General features: G+C 44.6%; 1 protein-coding gene across 1 annotated transcript in view; it reads right to left on the minus strand.

The window, feature by feature from the left end:
• The window catches only part of NFU1 (NFU1 iron-sulfur cluster scaffold), a 36,847-nt gene that overhangs the window by 9,150 nt on the left and 5,563 nt on the right, over nt 1–22,134 (minus strand). The window contains exons 3-6 of the mRNA XM_088470812.1: nt 15,253–15,388; nt 9,275–9,341; nt 9,086–9,200; nt 8,912–8,975 (exon numbers count right to left, since the gene is read on the minus strand). Coding sequence (XP_088326938.1) covers nt 8,912–8,975; nt 9,086–9,200; nt 9,275–9,341; nt 15,253–15,388 — 382 coding nt within the window. The remainder of the gene's footprint in view (nt 1–8,911; nt 8,976–9,085; nt 9,201–9,274; nt 9,342–15,252; nt 15,389–22,134) is intronic.

The raw sequence follows: 22,134 nt of genomic DNA on the forward strand, positions 1-22,134 counted from the left end.
ATTGTCACTGGGAGGGCCTGGCATCGGAATGTGATCTGAAGCAGCTCTGACATTTGGTTGTGCGGTTACAAAGCAAAATCTGGATTACCTACATTATGCAATCGGCATATGACATAAAGAGGAAAGTGATGAGTCAGTAAACTAATAGCAGATTATACACATCGTATGGTGATAACTATTCTATATATTATACTTCATAACAGAGAAAGACAATGCAGCAAGCTTAACAATACTTAATATATACTGTAGGTTTTACCAGTAGCTAAAAAGTAAATTCACTAGTGTATACGCATCACTATACTCTGTAGACTACTGGGGTTATATATAGAAAAGTATCTGTCAAAGACACAGTACCCACCACCATCCCCAACCACACACTCTCCCCCCACCTAGCTCTGGATGTTATACAACAGTAACAGAAGTATCATCAGTATAACCTGCTCAGCTTTCAGAAAAGTTCTCAGTTATGTTCAATGTCATATTTATTTTTCCTTTTAGTTCTATTTTGTGGCAGATGATAAATGGAACTGTATAGTTGTCTTTATTAGTGTAGCTCTGTAAGCTAGGAAACTATTCAGCAATGGCACACTGCCATATCCCTGTGACAGTGAGTGACGTGGGAATTCCAGATACATTGTACTTATTTACCCCACCATAACCTGCTCACACATGCAGCGCCCTGTCAGCAGTGACACTCCCCAGTCAGCCATATTTTAATTAATATAGTTACGTGGAGAGCAGTGAACTGCAAAGGATCTGGGCAACATCCCTATGCCAGCCTGAGTGATAACAGTGTAATGCTATAATGTTATTGCATTGATTGCTAAAAGGTGCCACATGGCTCTGAAGCACTGGACAGGGGGGGGGGGGGGGAATAGAGAATACAAATAATGGGCTCATACAATGTAAACAATAGAAGGTAAAACAAATGGAAGGAAGATCCGTGCTCGCTTACAAGCTAGTGGGAAATGTGTGCAGTCTACTGTGACACTATCTCACTGTTGTTTACCCTTCCAGAACGTTCGGGAGACTACCTTATTTCGGGGTGTTCTCCTGGAACAGCATGCCACCTCCCACATCCACTCCATCATCATGGCCCCATCCATGCAGGGACAAGCAGGAGTGGGGTCATGACGCAAATCTCACCACCACACATCCCCTGCACTTACCCCTCAGACCTCCCCCCTGTGCCCCTGGTTCCCTCTGATCCCAGGGTAATCTATACCAGTGCCCCAGTAGGATAACAGGAATTGCTGACACAAAATTGCTTTGCACAGTGTACAGGTTTTTAGATTGTTAGCTCCACAGCTCTGTTTAATTAGATCAATAAACCCATTACAGAGATGTAGGTTTACTACATGAGGACAGTTATGGAATGTTTAGCTACATAAAGAACAAAACAGATTACCCCACAGAGCTAACTCTCATAGCTTACACAGCTGGCTTTTGGGAGAGGATTCCATTATGTATAATAATAGGGTGTAAAGTCACTTGGTTACCTATGACAGCTGGAATAGGCAATACCGGTGTCTAGAAGAGCGAGAACCCTAGCTCGTCACTGCTCTAGGTGTGTTTTACTTTCTGCTAAAAGGTATATTTAGGACTCCCCTGGATGTGGCTCTTATTTAGAACATAAACTTTCTATATATCCCGGGTCTGAGGGCATCTTGTGGCCATACCTGATATTGCAAGGCTTTGATATATGTAATTATACCATAAAACATGAATACAATCCCTAAAAGGTCTGCAATAAAAAGTCTATACAAACCATTATACACACAGGGGCGGTTTCTGAGCAAAGCAAAATAAAGCAAGTATCATTTGTGGAACAAAGCTAGCTGCAGTGCGAGGGGTGCAAATACATTATTTTCTTTTGCATTTCGATGTAAATACTGGCTGCTTTTGCATTTAACCCACAAATGATGGACAGCTTTATTTTTACATTGTAATTTAGATTTGAATTAGGACGCATCCCTCTCAAATCTAAATCTCTCTGCACATTTTAAATCTCCCCCAAATGCAGTGCAGTTGCCTTTGCTAAAATGCAAAGATAATTATTTTTGTTTTGCTCCCAACTCAGAATTGGCCCATAATGTAAAATGTAATATATGTGGGTTTATTTACCAAGCCGTTGGTTTTTCCAATGTCAAATGTTTGAAAAAATTAATCATTACTGTGAATGACTTCACATAATACAGAACAAGATTTCACTTGAGCACCCTTTAGACTAGGAGTGGGCAATTAGCGGCCCGCCCAGCTGTTGTAGAACTGCACATCCCAGCATGCATTGCCATAGTTTTGCTATTTGGCCATGCTAAAACTGTTGCAAGGCATGCTGGGATGTGTAGTTCAGCAACAGCTGGAGGGCCGCTTATTGTATACCCCTGCTTGAGACACTAAATACATACGAATACATACTAATTCCAATTTCTTATTAAATTGTATCAGACTATAATTTTTATATACATTTACAGTGAAGTGCCAAAAGTCATGGGATAGCAGTATGTAAAGGTAGGTAGGTGGCGTCAAGTTACTGTGATGTCTTGGAAATGCTCAGACCTGCATCAGTTGTAATCTGACATCTCGAGAGTCAGTTTGAACACTGGCTAGGCTGCTGATGGCAAGGCGACGTGAATTATCGGAGTTCTAGCAGGATATGATAGTGGGTGCCCGGTGGATGGGGCATTCTATTTCCAAAGTTGTGCGGACATTCAACATTACTCAATCTACAGTGTCACTTGTGTACTGGGAATACCTCATGGAAGGCATTACCACCCACCGTGGACAGAGCAGTGGCCAACAACTCGTGCTTCTAGTCAGAATTGTCCATGGTAAGAGACACTGGTTCAAATCACATCCACAATCAATGAAGGAGGTACCAGACGCATAACCAGCAGGTCAGTGCAGCGTTCCTTAGCTTCCATGGGATATGGAAGCAAAACACCCACCAGAGTGCCCCTACTAATGCTACGACACCGGACACAGCGCTTCACCTGAGCTTGTAACGTCGCTAATTGGACCCTGGGGGACTGGCAACATGTGGCACGGTACATTCCAGTTGTTTTGGGTTGATGGTAGGGTATGGGTGCAGCACGGACCCCATGAGGCCATCGGCCCCAGTTGTCAACAAGGTACCGTGCAGGCGTGTTGTGGTTCCAAATTGGTGTGGGTGTGTTCACGTGGAATGGGTTGAGTCTGCCTGCACCGGTAACCAGTACGTTGCATTGCTTGATGACCATTTGCAGCCCTTCATGGACTTTATATACCCCCACAACAATGGAATATTCCAGCAGGATAATGCACCGTGTCATCGGTACCAATTTGACCAGAATTGGTTCAAGAAGAACTCTGGAGAGTTCCGATGAATAGTGTGGCCACCACCTTTGCCTGACATGAACCCAATCTGCCGCCACCCCCCTTTTACCTGTCAGCACTCAGACCACTTTTGAGCTACTCCAGCGCTGGGGAGCAGCAGCATTCTCCTCTGCCCATGTGGGGGTAGGGGGATTGCGCCCAAATCCTGGATTTGCCCCTGACTGAGAGGCTCACAGCGCCCCCTTGTTTTTCACACAGCGCCTCAATTATTTTTTTCCCCTAAGAGGGGGGTGGGGGTGGCAATGCCTCACGCAATTAAGCCACACTCCCACCCTACCCCTCTTGAAAATGACTGGGCCCCAGAATGGCCTGGGAAGAATACCTTACAGTGATTAAATGTGTGGGTCAGGAAATGATAAGCTTGCCTGAAGAGGTGACGACCTGGAGGTTTGGAGGCTAGAGGAAAGGCTTGTTGTGCGAGGAAGGACATTCCACAGAGCAGGTGAAGCACAGAAAGTCCTGTCGCCTGTATTGGGAGCTGGTAATGAGTATGGGAAAGAGATACAGATCTTGTGCAGAGCAGGGGAGTCATGATGGAAGATATTTTGGCCTGGTCTTGCTGATATGTTTAGCTATGTCTTATATGTTAATAGGAGTATTTTGTCCTAGACTATGTGAGATGCAGGCACTGACAGAGTAGATTAATCGTAGAAATTTTGTGTAGCTGCTACATTCAATATACAGTATATGGTAAGGGTGAAACTCTGGTTAGGGGGAACACTGGTAATAGTACTTTAGAGCAGAGCGTACACGAGTACAGGTGATGGGGAGTCACAGGTGACACAGTCACATCTCCTCTTGTGGCTGCAGGGCTAGGCGTACCCAAAACCAAGCTTGAATTCAGATGGAACTTTTGTACCTATGATGGCACTGGTGCAAGTGTGCACTGATAATGACGACGGGTATAAAAACAAGTATATGGTTAGTGGTGATCCAGCTGCATAGATGCGTACAACTTAGCACCTGGGCGAATATCCGGGCACAATATGCAGGAACAATTACAGCAAGGGAGTTCAACTCTCAAATCAGACTTTGAATTAAAATGTATGCAGTGTTTTGTGTGACATGTCTCTTAGTTGTGTGTAACAGGATTTGGATACAGACTGAATGTGGGGCACAAAAGGATAACACCTAGGCAGTGAGCTTGCGGTGTAGGGTTCAGTGTTGTTTTCCATAGAGATATCTGGTAGGTAGCGTCCAAAGCCAGATTAAAGGTTAAAGCTCGGGCCCATCTCTATCAGGTCTGTCCGGTCAGAGCACAATTGCTGCGCTGTGCAGTCCTGTGCATTTTCTAAGGGCTGGACGAGTGAGGGTGGGCTGGATGATGAATGAGTGAGGGTGGTGCTGACATGAGGGAAAGGGCCGGAACAGGCACGCCTGTCTCAAGCCCCCCGGAAAGCTTAATCCGGCCCTGGTAGCGTCTGTAGGTCTGTGGAAATAGAATTTGCTCTCTTTTTGAAATATTCAGTTTGAGGTGGCGAGAGGGCCTCGAGATGAAATAATAGAAACACATTCAGTAATTGGGGATGACACAGATAAGAGATCCGGAGAGAATAGATTAAAGAGGAATTCTGTACTTACGTTAAAATCAGGGCTCGACAAATCTTCCAAAAATCTAGTAGCCAGCTTAAATATATAGGAGCCAGATCATTGTCCCAAACCAAAACCTTGCATACACCACCCCACATGCTTGGGGTGGCCCACCTATTTGCCATTCAGTGGCCTGGGCCTAACGCCCAGGTCACTCACACCTATTTTGGGGGGCAGATATCTTATATTGGGGCTAATGCCCCCTATGTAGCCCGGGCCTTGTGCCCACCTATATGCACACAGGCCTATTGCCGGATTTACCCCACGGGCCTAGTGCCCGACAACCCTGGTGGTCTAGGGAGGGGTTAATAGTAGGCCTCAGCTGCTATGGTGGAAGAGGCTGCGGGGGGGGGGCGGGGGGCTGCTTCGTTAGCTCTTTCACTTTCCACCCCCACAGTCCTCTTCGGTCCTCAAACACATTCTTCTACCGCTGGTCCGTCCTGGCCAGCGGCGCCGCCTCTTCTTCTTTCAGCCGGCGCTTCATGTCTTCTGCCTTGCTCACGGTGTATTCTGGCCTCTTCCACGGCTGCCGGAACCTCGCTGCACTGGTCTTTCCCGCTCAGCGGCGTCTAATACAAGACGCCGCGAGCGGGCGGGGATATAACGCGTTGAGCCATGATCGGCTCATCGTGTCTGCCTCCTATTGGCTGCTGGACCGCGAGCAGAGCATGGCTCGCGGTCCAGCAGCCAATAGGAGGCAGACGCGCCAGAGCCAAACAACCCGCCGTAGTATCAAGACTACCGGGTGAAGGGCTACAGTAAACCCGCACCTGGAGCAAAGTCCTGCCCGCTGCCACTTTACCGCTGGTGCTGGTGGAAGGGACCAGGCGGTCCCTTCACCCGGTACCATCCACTTCTGTTTCTGGGAGCAGAAACAGCATCCCAGCGCCGGCCAGGGATGTGCCCCGCAGGGGACACATCTCTTTTGCCTGCCCCTGCAGCTGTGCCGATGCTGGGATCAGCCACTTGATCCCAGAATGGCTTTGCAAAATCCAGTCGCCAGGTCTGAAAACTTGGCCGCCATGGCGACCTAGAGACCGGGATTTGTCGAGCCCTGCGTTAAATCCATTTTTCTGATGCCAGCTGTGGACACTGCTACCATGGGGATAGAGCTGGCACTTTGGAGCTGGACACTTAGTGGATATCAATTCAAAGTTTGAGGCTCCCTAATCCCTCCTCACTGGATCTTTCCAGTTTTTAATTTACAAAGTTACATAGGGTTAACAGAAGGATACAAAGAACGGCAAAGCTGGATGCTGGATTACCCTGATGCCCTGGACCCAGGCGTCTGGGAATCGGAGAATTGCGACAATGGGGGACATTACTCCAAAACACATATCTGATGGCTGAAAGGGAAGCCTGGCATTTTGAGGGCTCCTCACTCCAAACTAGATTAAGCATGCAAGAAAGAATGACTAGAAGCATTGCTCTTCTTTACACGCCAGACAATCACAAACAAAACCCTTATACCAAACCTGTAGCAATACAGCAGCCTTAATCTACATGTCGTCTAAATACCACAGCAATAATCTAGATCAACACCCACAGAACAAATAGAAAATGCACAAATTAATAGTGACAACAGCGTGCCATGAATTAAAAAAGAAAAAAAAAAAAAAGACTGCGGGAAGGCTCAGCAGCAGACTGACCTCTCTCTCTCTATGTACGATTATTTATTGAAAATATAAATCATACCTTTTAAAGTCATAGGGGGAGATGTACTAAGCGAGGGAGAGAAGATAAAGTACCAACCAATCAGCTCCTGTCATTTTTGAAACACAGCCTGTAAAATGACAGTTAAGAGCCGATTGGTTGGTACTTTATCTCTCCCCACGGCTTAGTACATCTTACCCATAATCTGACAGCATGTGACAATGTCATACAGTGATGGTTGCGACACTCTGTTTCCTCTCTTCACTGGTAAAACATCACCAGAACGGAGTATAGAAAGCCTAATTTTTAAGCCTGTGTCTTATATGACATTAAAGGAGAACTTCAAGATTTCTAACGTCTAAAAATGATAACAAATAAGGCTCCGATAATTAAGCCCATGACACTCGCACAAGGCGGAACATTTCTGTGCATTTGCCTGGCTGCTGCCCAGTTACCACCAATTTCATGGAAAGTGTGGTCTATGGATGTACAGATGAATCCACTAGGCAAACTTAGGCATTTGCCTAAGAGCGCCGGCCACTGCACTGCACTGCTAGGAACAAACACACAGCCGCCGGTACCGGCAGCTGTGTGTGTGTTTGTTTTAGCAGCCGATGAGAGCCAGACAGACTCGCATCGGCTGCTGTGCCCACTGGCGGAGCCGCAGTGGCTGATTGGAGAGACGTCATGACGTCTCTCCCATCATGCAGAGCGAGCCGGCCCGGGAGGAAGCCGACGGAGGAGCATGCCGGAGCGGGGATTAAGGTAAGGTTGATACTAGATCCTATGTGACGAAAGAACCTCTGAGACGTATCAACCACGTGACCGCTGCAGTAGGGCTGGACCGCTCCTGCGTTACCATCCATGAGGGCATAAAGGGAGAATAAATATTTGTGGTGAGGGGACACTTTTAGTCCCCAGTTAGCATCCCCGTCCCTGCCCCTTTCAGGCCGGGTCACGTGGGTGTGATGTCACAGGTCCCCTGCAGCCCTCTATTCTAGTCATAACCGAAAGGTAAGTGGAGTTTTTTTGTTTTTTTTCCATGTGTGTGGGTGTGTTTGGCAGGGAAAGGGGGCGGGCGGACGGGCAGACTACTGCGGGGGTACTACTAGGGGCACTGATGGGGGCAATACTAGGGGCACTGCATAGAGGGGGATTACTACTAGGGGTGCTGTTGTGGGGGGGACTGCTGCTGGGGTAGACTGCTACTGGGGGCACTACATAGCGGGGGTATTACTGCTGGGGGGATACTACTAGGGGCACTGCTACTATATGCACTGCACTGGTGGGACCAGTACTGGGGGCACTGCTGGGGGGGGGGGGAGACAACTACTGGGAGCACTGCATCGGGGGGACCACTACTGGGGGCACTGCAAAGGTGGGGGACTACTACTGGGGTCACTATATAAAGGGACACTGCATAGGTGGAGGACTACTACTGGGGGCACTGTATAAGGGGCACTGCATAGGGGGGACCACTACTGGGGACAGTGCATTAGGGGGGACCACTACTGAGGGCACTGTTTAAGGGCTTGTGTAGCCATCAAGGGTGGGGGGGGGGATGCGTAAGGCTGAAGAAATGCCTAGGGTGCCAGGAAACCTTGCACCGGTCCTGGACTACCTCCTTGCACCGACCCTGGACTTCTTACTTTGGCACAAATACAAATCCGCAAAATTCCCCCTTCGTCCAACTCAGGATCAGGTCCGATGCCACCCAGGATGGGCAGGGCTTATCCGGTTAATGGTCTATCTAAAATATACAAATGCCCGGTTTGACTGGGACATGGACACTGTTTGTCCCGATTGTTTTTCCTGGAATGTTATAAGCTTTCTCCAAAAGGACAAAAACATATATAGACACCCTAACGTCTAGGCCAAGCTATTCACAACTCACTTCAGCAGTACAGCCAACAACCTAACTCATGACCCCTCTGATCCTAATCTTCTGTCCCCATGACAGACTGCTGATCCTCAGTTATTACAGTCTACGTCACTCCCATACATTCTGGGTCACATTTATTTAGGAGTAAATCTTAACAGAAGGTGCAATATTGTATCTTGGCAAATCCAGGCATTTTTCTTCTTTATATGTAAAACAAAAACAAATTAAATTTTCAGCTCTTGCGTCAAAACATGGTGTCCAGGTTACTATTTGCAGCCATTAGCGGGATTTGCTCCTAACTATAAATGTTGGCCACTGTGTACATCTTCCTGTCACCCAGAATTGTGGCTAGAACACCACGGCATATTATATTCAGTATGAGCACACACAGCTACAAAGTGTCCAAGTTACCGGATTCTTGTATCCAGAAGCTCCTTGATCATGGCCACCACCTCGTCATCTTCTTCTGATGCAGCTTCAGCAAGAAACACACACAAAGGTTAGACAGGTATATCTGGTGCTACTTACTAACCAAGAAGACAAAGAATCATATATCTATGGAAATAAAGCAATGTGTCATCTTACCAGTCTCGCTGCGAGGAGCGTCTTCGGTCACTACAGGTAAGCCCGTGGAGTAGAAGTCCATGATGGTCGCATAGATATCAGGCTTTATCAAGTTCCAGTCCGTCGTCTCACTGACCTATTAGTGAGATTATGGGAATTCATTATTCAGATCATTTCACCCTATGCCCCCCCATTTACCACAGACATTACCTTCGTAATTGTAATGAAATCTGGCCCAAAGAAGACACTTTTAACACCTTCGATTCTAAAAAGATGCCTGCAAAAAAAAAAAAAAAAATATAGGAAATTTGAAAAAATATATACTTGATATGTCTTTAATTACAACAAAACATGTAAATATTCCAAACAAGTGCAAAACGTTGAACCCCTGTAGATGCGGCAAGTCATTATGTGTGGGGTATGCAATATAAATGCTGCTGCGTCTGTAAGATTAATAAAAAAAAAAATAACAATCACATATACATATTTAAGGACCATTACTCAGTTCCCAGGATCACCTCACATCTACGGCTACCCTGGTCCTGCACACGGCCCCAAGGACATACACAGTCCTGCTATGATGGCTCCATTCCAGAACATACATGTCATATACCTCTACATTTTCTTTTATGCCTGATTTGTAACTTGTGATACTGTGTTTTTAAGTCACTTTTAAATGATTTGTATTATTCCTTTACCCATTGTTAGTGTTATTTTTAATTTTTGTTTATCCATGACTACAGTAAGCTGTATTATGATGCCATTAATTTATCTAATAAAATAATTTTTGATTCTCAATTCCTTATTTGCCAATTGCAGCCTATTAGAAGTCACAGAAGATTTCTGTGACTGTAGCTGGGTGTTTAGATACAAGTCAAGAACGTGCTTGGTAATTTTTATTTCCATTATATATTACAGAAGGGCACAGCATTCCCTATAAGGTTTTCCACATAAACAGGTGTAACTACCCCTTTCACACCGCATTGCTGGGTTGCACCTCGAATTTTGTACAAGGGACAATCCCGGATGTGACCCGGCTGAGACCCCTTTCAGACTGGTGGCCCAGCCCTGCTCATTTCCGGGTCCATGACGTCACGTGGCCGAGCCGGGGCTTGGAGATGAGATAGTCACGTGCCGAGCCATGCCGAGCCGGTGCTCTTCCTATGCTGTGAACGTGTCCCAGGTCGCATTGACCCGGGTTACCCATTCACACTGCACCGCGAGCTGGGTTGAACCCATATTCAACCCTGCTCGTTACTCTGGTTGAAATGCTGGGTCACTCGACCTGGGTTATTTTAACTGGGCCCTTTCACACTGAGCAATATCCTGGGTTGCTGTGCGATCAAGTGAAATACCCCTTTCATACTGCCAGCAATAATCCAGGTCATTAGCTTCACTGACAATCATACGTTCCATCAAGTAAAAATGTCATAATGAGACATGTGAATATCACTTGTATAATATGGATGTACAGACAGGAGGCGTGTGTGAGGTACGGCTGTATAGCATAGAAGGCGTATGTGTGAGACAGGGGTGTTTAATCAGAAAAGGGGCCCAAGTCCAATCTCAGGGCCTGATTCAGATTTGGGACTGGAGTAAGGTAGAGCAAGTAACTGTGTACCTGAGCAAACCATGTTCCAGTGCAAGGGGTGCAAAAACATACATTATATTTGCATGTGGGGTAAATACTGGCTGCTATTGCATGTAGCCCACAAATGCTGGACAGCTTTATTTTTACACTGGAATTTAGATGTCAGTTTGGACACACCCCTCCCAAATCTAAAGGTGCTTATCCACTAGACGATTAAAATGAGCGATTGAATGATAACGATATCGTTAACGTTCGATAATCGTTTGAAAATAGTTTGCAGATTGTTTAAAAAATTTATAAAATGACTAGCGATGCGCGCTCCCGCTGGTCGTTTAGACACCTATCATCGGACAAACAAGCTGGACAACCTGACGATAACGTCAGGTTCAGCATGTTTGCAGACGATTGATTGTGCCTACACTGAACGACTGCTCGTTCTTTTGCCTGACTTCTAGTGGATAGGCACCTTAAATCTCTCTGCACATTGTACATCTGCCCCACCTGCAGTGCAGCATGGTTTTACAATGATACACAGTTATTTGCTCTATCTCACTCTATTCCAAAGTCTGAATCAGGCCCTCAGTGCGGGTCTCCCCTAGCACTCTACAATGTGCCAGAGTCTACTATGCATTTGCTAGATCTCCAGAAAAGTACATTTAATGGGTGCATGATGTCATGCGTTGGACCTTCTTGCACCCATTATAGATAGGTCGCTGCTGAGGGGTATGTGTGTGTAGGACATTTCTGTGCAAGGCTGCATAGGGCAGAAGGCATATGTGTTTTCATGTGTGTAGGGTTAATGCATGTGTCCAAGGTATGGATATACAGGTAAGAAGGTGCGTGTTTGAAGTATGCAAATTGAAAATACCAATAAGGAGATATACAGGCACTGAAATGGTCTGTTTAGCCATGCAGCTACTAGCAAATAGGGATAGTCAGGCCCTTAGGTAGATAAATACACAAACAATATAGTAGTGCTGTAATGAGTAAATGCCTCACCATAGTCATTGTCCACACAAGCAGTCTGTTCCTATACTTCCAGATTCAATAGTTGAATATATAGAATGCACAAATAGTCAATCTCCTTATGAGAAATAGGACTGTCCAATAGGTATATAATTACCAAACACTTTTCACCGGTAGAGGGATGTTCCTATTGGCAAATGAGTTCCATATGCAGAGGAAGATGAAGATAGAATAAGGAATCCAAGGTGATGGCAATACTTTTTGTGTATGCGGCAAGTTGGTCCAGGCTTTGGATAAATAAGGCTGTAAAGGCAGATAACAACTAACGCGTTTCGCTGTGCAAGGCTGACAGCTTTTTCAAAAGCTCACTATTGACTATGGCCCTGATTCAGACCCACTCGCAAGCGGAAGTCCGCTCGCAAGTGGGTCGATGGTGTGCACTGCGCATGCGCACGACGGCGAGAGATCCGTCGTGCGCATGCGCTAGACGCGACGAGCGAAGGACTTTCCTTCGCTCGTTGTGTCTGATCAAAGGGGGCGTGCTGTCGATGTTGATTGACAGCACGCCCCCTTTGGTGGGCGTGCCGGGGGCGTGCCTCCCAGACAGGGGCGTTCCCAAGGGAACGCCTACCGTCAGAAGCCGGCCCACTGACATCACTAGTGATGTCAGTGGGAGTGATTTTGGCTCTGATAGAGCCAAAATCACTCCGGGCCTTGCGGTTGAGAAACTCAACCGCAGGCTCCGGCTCGCAGTGGCGATGGTCGCGATGGTCAAGACCATCGCGGCCATCAACCTGCACGCTCGTATAGGCTGTGGGTGGTGACCCACAGCTATACGAGCGTCCAGGAGGACGCTCCATAATTATGGAGGACGGCCCTCATTCAGAGCGTGCGCTCTGCTCAGAGCGTCCGGCTCTGAATGAGGGCCTATGTTTTGCATTCTATATATTCAACCATTGAAACCGGAAGTATATATAGGAACACACTTTGCTTGTGTGGACAATCACTAGGGTGGGGCACCTTGCTTATATATGAATTTTATATTATATGCAAAACCTTTTCTTTTTTATTAAAGTGATTTATATATTTCTAATTTTATCTATATATTCATTTACTCATTACAGTGCTACTATATTGTTTATGCATATATAAAGTATTGCTACATAGGGCATAATGGGTTTGTAAGGTATGGAGTTTAGATTCTCATTTGTGAGGAATGGATACAAAGAGCAGTAGGTGTGTGTATAAGGTATATGGGGAGGAGCATGTGTGTGAGAACACTATACTGCACCACACATAATACAGATACCATACTATAGGCCTGATTATTAGTTGGGAGCAAAGCAAAACAAGCAACTCTGTACCTGGAACAAACCATTTTGCAATGCACATACACTGACACTCCCACACAATGGAGACACCTGTACTAAGCTATAACCTACACTGCACTGACACTCCCACACAATAGAGACACCTGTACTAAGCTATAACCTACACCGCACTGACACTCCCACACAATAGAGACACCTGTACTAAGCTATAACCTACACCGCACTGACACTCCCACACAATAGAGACACCTGTACGAAGCTATAACCTACACCGCACTGACACTCCCACACAATAGAGACACCTGTACTAAGCTATAACCTACACCGCACTGACACTCCCACACAATAGAGACACCTGTACTAAGCTATAACCTACACCACACTGACACTCCCACATAATAGAGACACCTGTACTAAGCTATAACCTACACTGCACTGACACTCCCACACAATAGTCCCTCCACTGGCTACCGAACTTCTACCGTATTCAATATAAAATACTTATACTCACACATAAGGCTATTAACCAAACCACACCAACATACATCTCTTCACTTATCTCATAATATCTTCCAACCCGACCTCTCCGCTCTGCACAAGATCTGCGTCTATCATCCTTACGCATTACTTGTTCCCATATACGGTTACAGAACTTTTTTCGGGCTGCTCCCACCCTGTGGAATGCCCTCCCACGCACAATAAGACTTTCTGCTAGTCTACAAACATTTCTGTTCTCTGAAAACTCACCTCTTCAGACAAGCTTATCTGATTCCAGATTTGCCTACATAACCTTCATAGCTTCCCTATCTAACTCCCTTCTTATAGTACAGGTATACACATATCACATTTTTACTTTCCCATCCTCCTAACCCTAGGCCAACATTCCTGTGTGACTGGATCATACAGCTCACCTAGAACATCTGCAATCAGGCTGGACCAATATGGAATATGTAACCACTATCCTTGTGTATTAACACCTATTTCCCTATAGATTGTAAGCTTGCGAGCAGGGCCCTCTTACCTTTATGTCTGTCTCTTACAACCCAGTTTTGTTCTATTAATGTTGTTTCAAAATTGTAAAGTGCAATGGAATATGCTGTACTATATAAGAAACGGTTAATAATAATAATTAGAGACACCTGTACTAAGCTACAACCTACACTACACTGACACTTTCACACAATACCCACCCTCACAGTACATGACAACATACAGAGCACTCACACTGACACTGCACTGTATTACACGGTTACAACACCTACACAATGTTATTAAATATACAATATTGCTAGTCCACACAACCTTACCAAGTTTTTACTTTAAGCAGAGAGCAAAAAGCTAAACGCTTAAAAAGGTGTTTTCCCTGCACACAACTGCGGGGACTATTTATTAATGAACCTACATACCAGCGGCATATTTCGTTTAGCATCACAGTGATACAAAGGAATATGCCACTGGTGTTCATTATTACTTACCTCACCAACGGGGTCCTTCTCATCGGCGGGGTACTCTGCTCAGCTGCTGGCACCCTACCACTGCCAGCGACTGACTTCTATGTCATGCGCATGAGCGACGGTCAGTCTACGCATTTACATGACTGTTTAACCCGGCAGTGGGGAGCACATTGCTCTCGACATCTTTAGTGACACACGGCAGTAATCTTAGATTACCGCTGTTTGTTAGGTATTGAAAGGATGACATAACCCCTTTAGCGAGTGCCTACACAGTGGCAGAATAGACTGAACCCTGAAATAGATAATACACAAGCAATAAGTCATATGAAAGTGGGACAACCACTTAATTCTAATCTGGTGAGAGATACAACCTAAGCGGCTATAATGAGAATCTGCATTTATAAACTAGCATCCATCTTTGCTTAGAAACATAGAATTTGACGGCAGATAAGAACCACTTGGCCCATCTGGTCTGCCCCATTTTTAAACATATTGTTACCTCAACCCTTATTGATCCTTACTTCTTCTGAAGGATATCCTTATGTCTATCCCATGCATGTTTAAATTGCTCTACGGTCTTAGCCTCTACCACCTCTGATGGGAGGCTATTCACAAGCAAGAACTGTGATGCTGTTTTATATACAGAAATTAGCATTACATTTCAATGGAACAGGACACTGAGGACCCAGATTCAGTGGAAAAACGTTAGAACCCATACATGACTGACAAGAAATCATTGTTCTGCACAGATGGCTGTGGCTATTGGGTTAATGGCTGAAGGAGACTTCCAGCCTGACAGATTACTATACTAATAATCACTCTGTGTGCAATGCCAGTTCCGCTTACCTGGCCAGAGGAGAACAATAGGCAGATGTAAGAGTAGGGAAATCCATGGTTCTTGCCTCCAGAACCGGTCTTCCTGGGATGAACTTTACACTGTTGGGGTTCGGGGTGTCCTGTGTCTGGATAAACATACATCGTGCTGGGAGAGAAGAAGAGAAGACAACATTCAGTACCCACTATTTGCTTCTCCCATTAATGAGAGATAACAGCACTCAGAAACAACATTGTTTTCAAAGAAGCCAATATTTACTGCAGGCGCGCACCTCAATACTAGAAATGAATTTAATAGAAGTCATATGCCAAAACTTAAATACTGGTATAAGCAGAAAAAGTAAAACTCAGCTCCTACACCTAGCAGAGTTATGTGTAATCACAGTAGTGGTGTGGGATTTCCACAGGTATAATAACTATATATGATAATAAAGGTCTCTAGTGACTGTCAACATACTTATTTAAATGTGGCTTACTTCATTGATTATATATTGTTATATTGTCCTAAGGTGTTATGTTACTAGGAAGCATCACCACAAAGTACTGATTCTCTCTGATCAGGTGATTTCCGTGCCTGGGAGGAAGGCTAAGCACAGCACCATAAAGATCTTCTTATCCACTAATGCTGAGAAGGCATTGGAGTGTGCAGACTGGAATTTTATGATGGGGTCCTGGAGCACATACTGTAGGTTCAGGTGAGAAATATCCATATAGGATTCCTACACTACACAAAGCACCCTCCGCTCATGGGAATGGTGTTTTGTCTGATGCAATCCCTACCTCTAATGAAACAAGTCAGGGGTGCCCCAAGTCACACCTGATCTTTGTGCTTTGCATTGAGGCTTTGGTGAGAGGTCTCATGTCCTGGCGGTGTGACTCTGGGCTCCACGGTTATCACCTGCCTCTATTAGCTGACGATTTGTTGGCCACTGTCTCTGACCCCATTACAGAGTTTCCATGCTTAATGCATGGGTTTACAAGACTTGTTACCTTTTCAAATTTTTAAATGAACTATATAAAATCTGAAGCCCTTCTTTTTCTTCAAGTGGTCCCACACATCCTAAATTTAGGGGTTATGGTTTTTGTTTTTTTTTAAAGGATTGAACAACTTGTGTCTCTCCAGGTGTCAGTGGAGGTGATCCACCCTACAACAGGCCCTACAATGGATCTTTGGTGATACCTTAGACCTTGGAAGAGAATCTCCACTGTCTTCTCTTCCCTTACTCCCTGTCTCCATAGCCCCTAGTTCAACCTGTTACCTTGCGTGAGGATTTTAAATTCTGGGCTATTGCAGGGGGTAGTTGGATTGGGACACCTAATCATCAAAGGCAAATATAAAACTTTTGAAGATCTCGCAGCTGTGTACTCTCCTCAGATATGGATTACTAGTGCTTCTTGCTGGTTCACCACTTCATGTCTTCGGTAGGTGACAGTGGTGGATAATGACCGTACCTTATTCAAGGTGATCTGTCTCCAGCCCCACCCATGCTCTCTCTAGTATATACAAAATTATTTAGCAAGATTTATTAGCAAATAAGCAGCAATTCATGGAGATCTGGGATGCAGATCTGTCACTAGGGATGATAGAGTTGTATGGGATAAGGTCTACCAGATCATTACTGCCTCTTCCTCAAGTCTGAAGTTATTGGAGAAGTTCTGACAAGACTATGGCCCGTATTCAATTTGGAGCGAAAAGTCCGAGGCCAGACTTTTCGCCGTCATCGGAGGTTTTGCCGTCAACAAAGTTATCGCGCGCGTCCCCGCTTATCCCGGTATTCAATTCTAATTCGGTGAAAACGGGACCCGGCGAAGACGAAATTGTCGAAAAGTACTGTAATTTTTGGGGAAATCAGCCTGACACCCCCCCAAAAGATGCTCTGACATGGGGATTCACTATGGGTAACCCCGAATAGCCCTACAAAAAGCTATTTGGGGTCTTTGAATGGTCTCAATAGGTGCTATTTAGCATATTTGGGACAGTGGTGAGGAATAGAATTTAGCCACTTTTTTGGGGGAAAATAAGTTGTCCCATTAAATTTGAGGTACATGAAAATGGGTGCAAGCATACTTTAAAATTGCTAAAGTCAAGCATTAAAAAGCGCCAAAAAGGCACCTTCAGCAAACACCTGCAATGCAAAAAAAACCCTCCCCCATACTTGCAGACCACACCAAAGGCTATTTTGCTAGTTTTTGAATTTGTACCCCCACTTTGAACTTTTCGCCCACATTTTCAAAGTGCTTGTTTGGTGTATCCTTTGTGGGGTTTTTTCAGCGTTTCCTGACGCAGTTAGCGTCAAGGAGGGTGTCCAAAGGGTGCAGGGTAGTTGCCGCAAGTTTGCACCCAAAATCCCAATTCTGCACTTTTTTCTGCCGGGTATTCAATGGCGAATCTTTTCCGCTGGTTACAAGGCACAAACTTTTCGCACCAGCGAAAAGTCAGACAAATTGAATACGGGGATTAATGGAATCGGCGAAAGTGAAGTCATCTGCGAAAAAGTTTGTCAAGAACGGCTTTTTGCTGCCTAATTGAATACGGCCCTATATAGGGTTTCTGATTCTTTGCTTCATATTTGGTGGGAAGTGTCTTCTTGTTGCCTCTTTCTGGAACAAGATATAAGTCTAGCCAGAGATATAGGGGACACTGTGTGCCCACAGTCCCTGGTTTATGGCTCTTGTCCTATTCAGATATCTTGGTAGCTGTCTATATAAACAAAATCTTGATTAAGAATATAAATAATGCAGCAAGAGCGAACATATCTGTACACTGGCGTTCCCACCTCTCCCCGACTGTCGATGAGGGGTGACAGAGGATGGACTTCTACATGTTGTGCACAAATGTTTGTTGTAACTTTTAGTGCTCTTATCTGTTTGTGTTTTCCTACATTTGAAAATAAATAATAAAAAAAAAAAATTCTAAGCAGATTATGAATGAACTCTACCTTATAAAACACAAGACGCGTCCCCTTTTCGTCACTCTTGGGGGCGTGCCCGGCACTTACGGACATGCCGGGCAGCCCCCAAGCCCTGCAGACAGGGAGAATAGATGCCGGGCGCATGCGCCCGGCGCCTATTCTCCGGCGGTGACCGGGTCACCGCACATTTCTTCACCCGTGGGACACCTTCTGGAGGGCAGGGCGCTTTTTGCCTTCAAGAAATGGGGCAGGGTGCCGCGCCCCGCTAAAACAGCCTAGCGGGAACGCTAGATATACAAGTGTTGCATAACAAATTAATCAGCACAGTCTGCTGGTGCATCCTAGTCACATCATGACTTAGATGCATTTTCAGCAAAAAAAAAAAAAGACTTTAGCATAGTCTCACGTGACTGCAGTATAGATGTAGAAGGACACATCGGTGGTAGTATAAGTTGTAGGGATTCATATTCATTCAGCCAATTAGAAGAGCCCGATCATCATTTCACATTATGCACCTTTCTTGTGATCAAGATGGTATATTTACTAAGGTGCGGGTACAGGCACTGCAACACAGGGCAGTCAGCACCCCCTGCACACAATATTAAGAACGGGACCACAGGGGATCGGGCCGCGAGGCCACGCTCTTCTCACGAGGCCACGCCCATAATGCTGCGCTCAAAACATCCCTCCCCGCACCGGGTGACACCGCGGGGAGGGACGCCACTGACTATAGTCCTACTTAAGTACTAAAATGCAAGTTTAAGAAGTGGAAATGTTGCCCATAGCAACCAATCAGATTCTAGCTATTATCTTTTAGAAGGTGCTAGATAAATGATAAGTAGAATCCGATTGGTTGCTAAGTAATTTGCGGGATAACAAGGTGTATTATTACACTGTAATGGACGATATGGTGGAAACAGCAACAGACTGGCAAAAAGATTTTGCGTATATAACTATTTAACCACATGCCTACCCCCTTGTCACAAAGTTAAAACAAAGATTCTTACACCTTGTAGTGAGACATTAAAGGCAAAGGTTCCCAAACTTGGTCCTCAAGGCACCTTAACAGTTCAGATTTTAAGGATACCCATGCTTGACCACAGGTGACAATTAGTAACGCAGCCAATTTGATTTGACCACCTGTGCTCAACCATGGAGTTCTCTAAAACCTGAACTGTTGGGGTGCCTTGAGGACCGCATTTCTAAACCAAGGGCAGCAGGAGTGCAGTACCGTTGGTGCTTAAATACAATTATCCAACAGAGGAGTCATTTAGTCTATTTAGAGACTTTTTTTTGCGGTTACACATTCTCTGACCATTATGGGACCTACCTTCTCTAGATAATTTTTAGTCTGTTTTTTCTAAACCGGCTTCTCTTGATATTACACCTTCAGATTTGTTTTTTATGCATTTAGGTGACTCATATCACATTATATAACTGCATCTATTTATGTGGCTGGTTTCCTAGGCTCCTCTCGCTGCTATTATCTGTCTTCTATCAGATTTGTCAGGCGTATGATAGGTTTCAGTGCGACCCTTCAATTTTACGGATTAGCTGATAATAAATGGCAGATGTTATGCCTTTTCATTCTCATTTTGAGGACAGATGTTTACTTATATTTACATTTTAAGTGTAAGTATGTACAGTTTGAGAATCATTAATGTTATCAGCAAAACTTATACACAGAGCATATTTGTTTTGGCCATACCTCACAATAAACATGCTGGATAACCAAGTTTGTTATCTTTGGCTGGACTTTGTAGTAGTCTGGGTGTTAGTGAATGTATGCTTAGTTTCTGCTCCATAGAAACAATTGTAAGACTTTTTAGCAATGTATCCATTGTTTAAAATGATCTTCTTTCATTGAAATATAGAATGAAGCAAACTCTGCATATTAGACTGTTCTACAAGTCCCTACAGACCGGTATTCTAATAGTACACATGTCTGATAAAAGCAATACACAAACGCTTTCAGAGATCCAGGCGAGAGCTCGCCTTATGTAAATAAATCGCCATACTTTCATTGAGTGGTGGTGGAGGTAACTGAACTGTGGTCATTAAAACAGCAATAATGGGCACAGCACCCCAGATTGATATTAAGTATTTAAACAGGTCCTCCTTATGTGTATAGATTCACCAATCATATATTCAAGAGGCAGTGTTAAATAAAGACTCAGTATGCTTTAAACGGTGATTAACCCCAAGTCGACACTTTGTCAGCAATAAAAGGATAGATACCAGCTTGTGTGAGGGTTCAAACACCCATATCAGAGATAAAACAATTGTATGGGAGATCAAATACTGGAACAGAAACCGACACATTTTGTTCCCACTTTTACAACTATACTGTCGATGCCGGATGATTGGCTGAGGCAGAATCTGTTTACAATCGGAAGCTGCACGACGCCATTTTGCGAATGGCTGCCATTTTAAGTTACAACTCACAAGCTAAGTACAGATGGCAATGTTTTTCGTAATCCTTTTAGAAGCCATGACAAGCACATTCTGGGGACAACCTTGCATAGAAAAATACCAACACAACTAGAAAAACAGCTTCCTGAGAAAAGTAATTAGAAAAGACAATACACCAGGAACTGTGGGTATTTTTGCATGTAAAGGGAGAGACCCCACATGTGGACAGGTGTAGCTGTGGCAATGGTAATATGGCCCAGACACTTGAATTTGATTGAATGAACAATGGTAAGAAATCTGCTTGAAAAGAACTGACACAGGTATCCTAATTAGGCAGAAGAAAACTTTTAAACTCACTGTCACACAGGATGGCACCAGCAATGGGCGGGGGATTTCCACCCTGTTTGAGAGTGAAGCTCACTGCCCATAACACATTGCATTGCAGTTTAAAAATGTTAGTAAGGGATGAATATATATATATATATATATATATATATATATATTAAATCCATCATAAATAGACTCACATGCATAAACACCGCACATTACACACAGTTGCGCTGTTAACATAATCAAATGCATGATATCCTGCATGTGAACGCTGTTTATTAGCTTCATGCGTACGCATCTGCCACAAGTTAACTAGCGTCTTTCCCCAAACCCATAATACTTACACACTGCACACTCACGTAAAAGGTTCCATAGCTTCAAAGTGTAATATTCAGGGTTTATTAATTTATTGCTAATGTTGTGAAATAAAAGATTATTTGGTATCTAAGGTTTAGTACATGATAAGGAAACAGTGTTTGGTGTTGTACTGATCGACTCTTTCTCAACAGCTTTCTGGTATCATCGGTGAGAAGATCGCAACCTGCATTCTCAACTTATGAACAGTAGAGAGTTAAAACACTAAAATGTACTTTGTAAAGATAAGCATACCCACTGGCACTTAGCCATAACCATTCAAAGCGAACATGACCAGTCATAGGCAAGGAATGCATTAGCCATGTTGGCACAGGTACATGCCTTGAGCTGATGATAACTAACAGCTTGCTAGATGCAACCAGATGTAAAAGAAGGTACGAAATAGTGTTCATGTGAAGTAAATAACACTGCAGCCAGGAGCAGTCCTTTATGGAATATGCAAGGATATAATATAGAAGTATGCTTTGTTATGTACAGTGTCAGCTTGTATTTAGGCCATAACATCTACAGTATCATGAGATAGCCTCTTAAACCGCAGTGGGGAGTGGCTTCTGCCCTGTAGAGCCAGATGCCGTAAAAATTGTCTGGGATGCATCTATGGCGGAGCCTGGTGTATGCTTCATTTTATGGGAAAAGTTTAGTTATACTGCTTTTACACCTAAATCCTGGGTCTGACCCGAGATTTGGAACACAGTACCAAAACGGGTCAGACCCAGGACAGACCTTTTCTACTACAGTGGAACACTTCTCCCGGCGCTTGAAGATGACATCATCTCCAAGCGCCGCGAAACCCGGAAGTCACCATGCTGTAAATGGGACCCGGGTCGAATGACCCAAGGTTCCCGTTTACACTGCAGGGTTTTAC

Source organism: Taudactylus pleione, unplaced genomic scaffold (assembly GCF_031769625.1).
Source record: "Taudactylus pleione unplaced genomic scaffold, aTauple2 ptg000105l, whole genome shotgun sequence".
NCBI classification, from domain to species: Eukaryota; Metazoa; Chordata; class Amphibia; order Anura; family Myobatrachidae; genus Taudactylus; species Taudactylus pleione.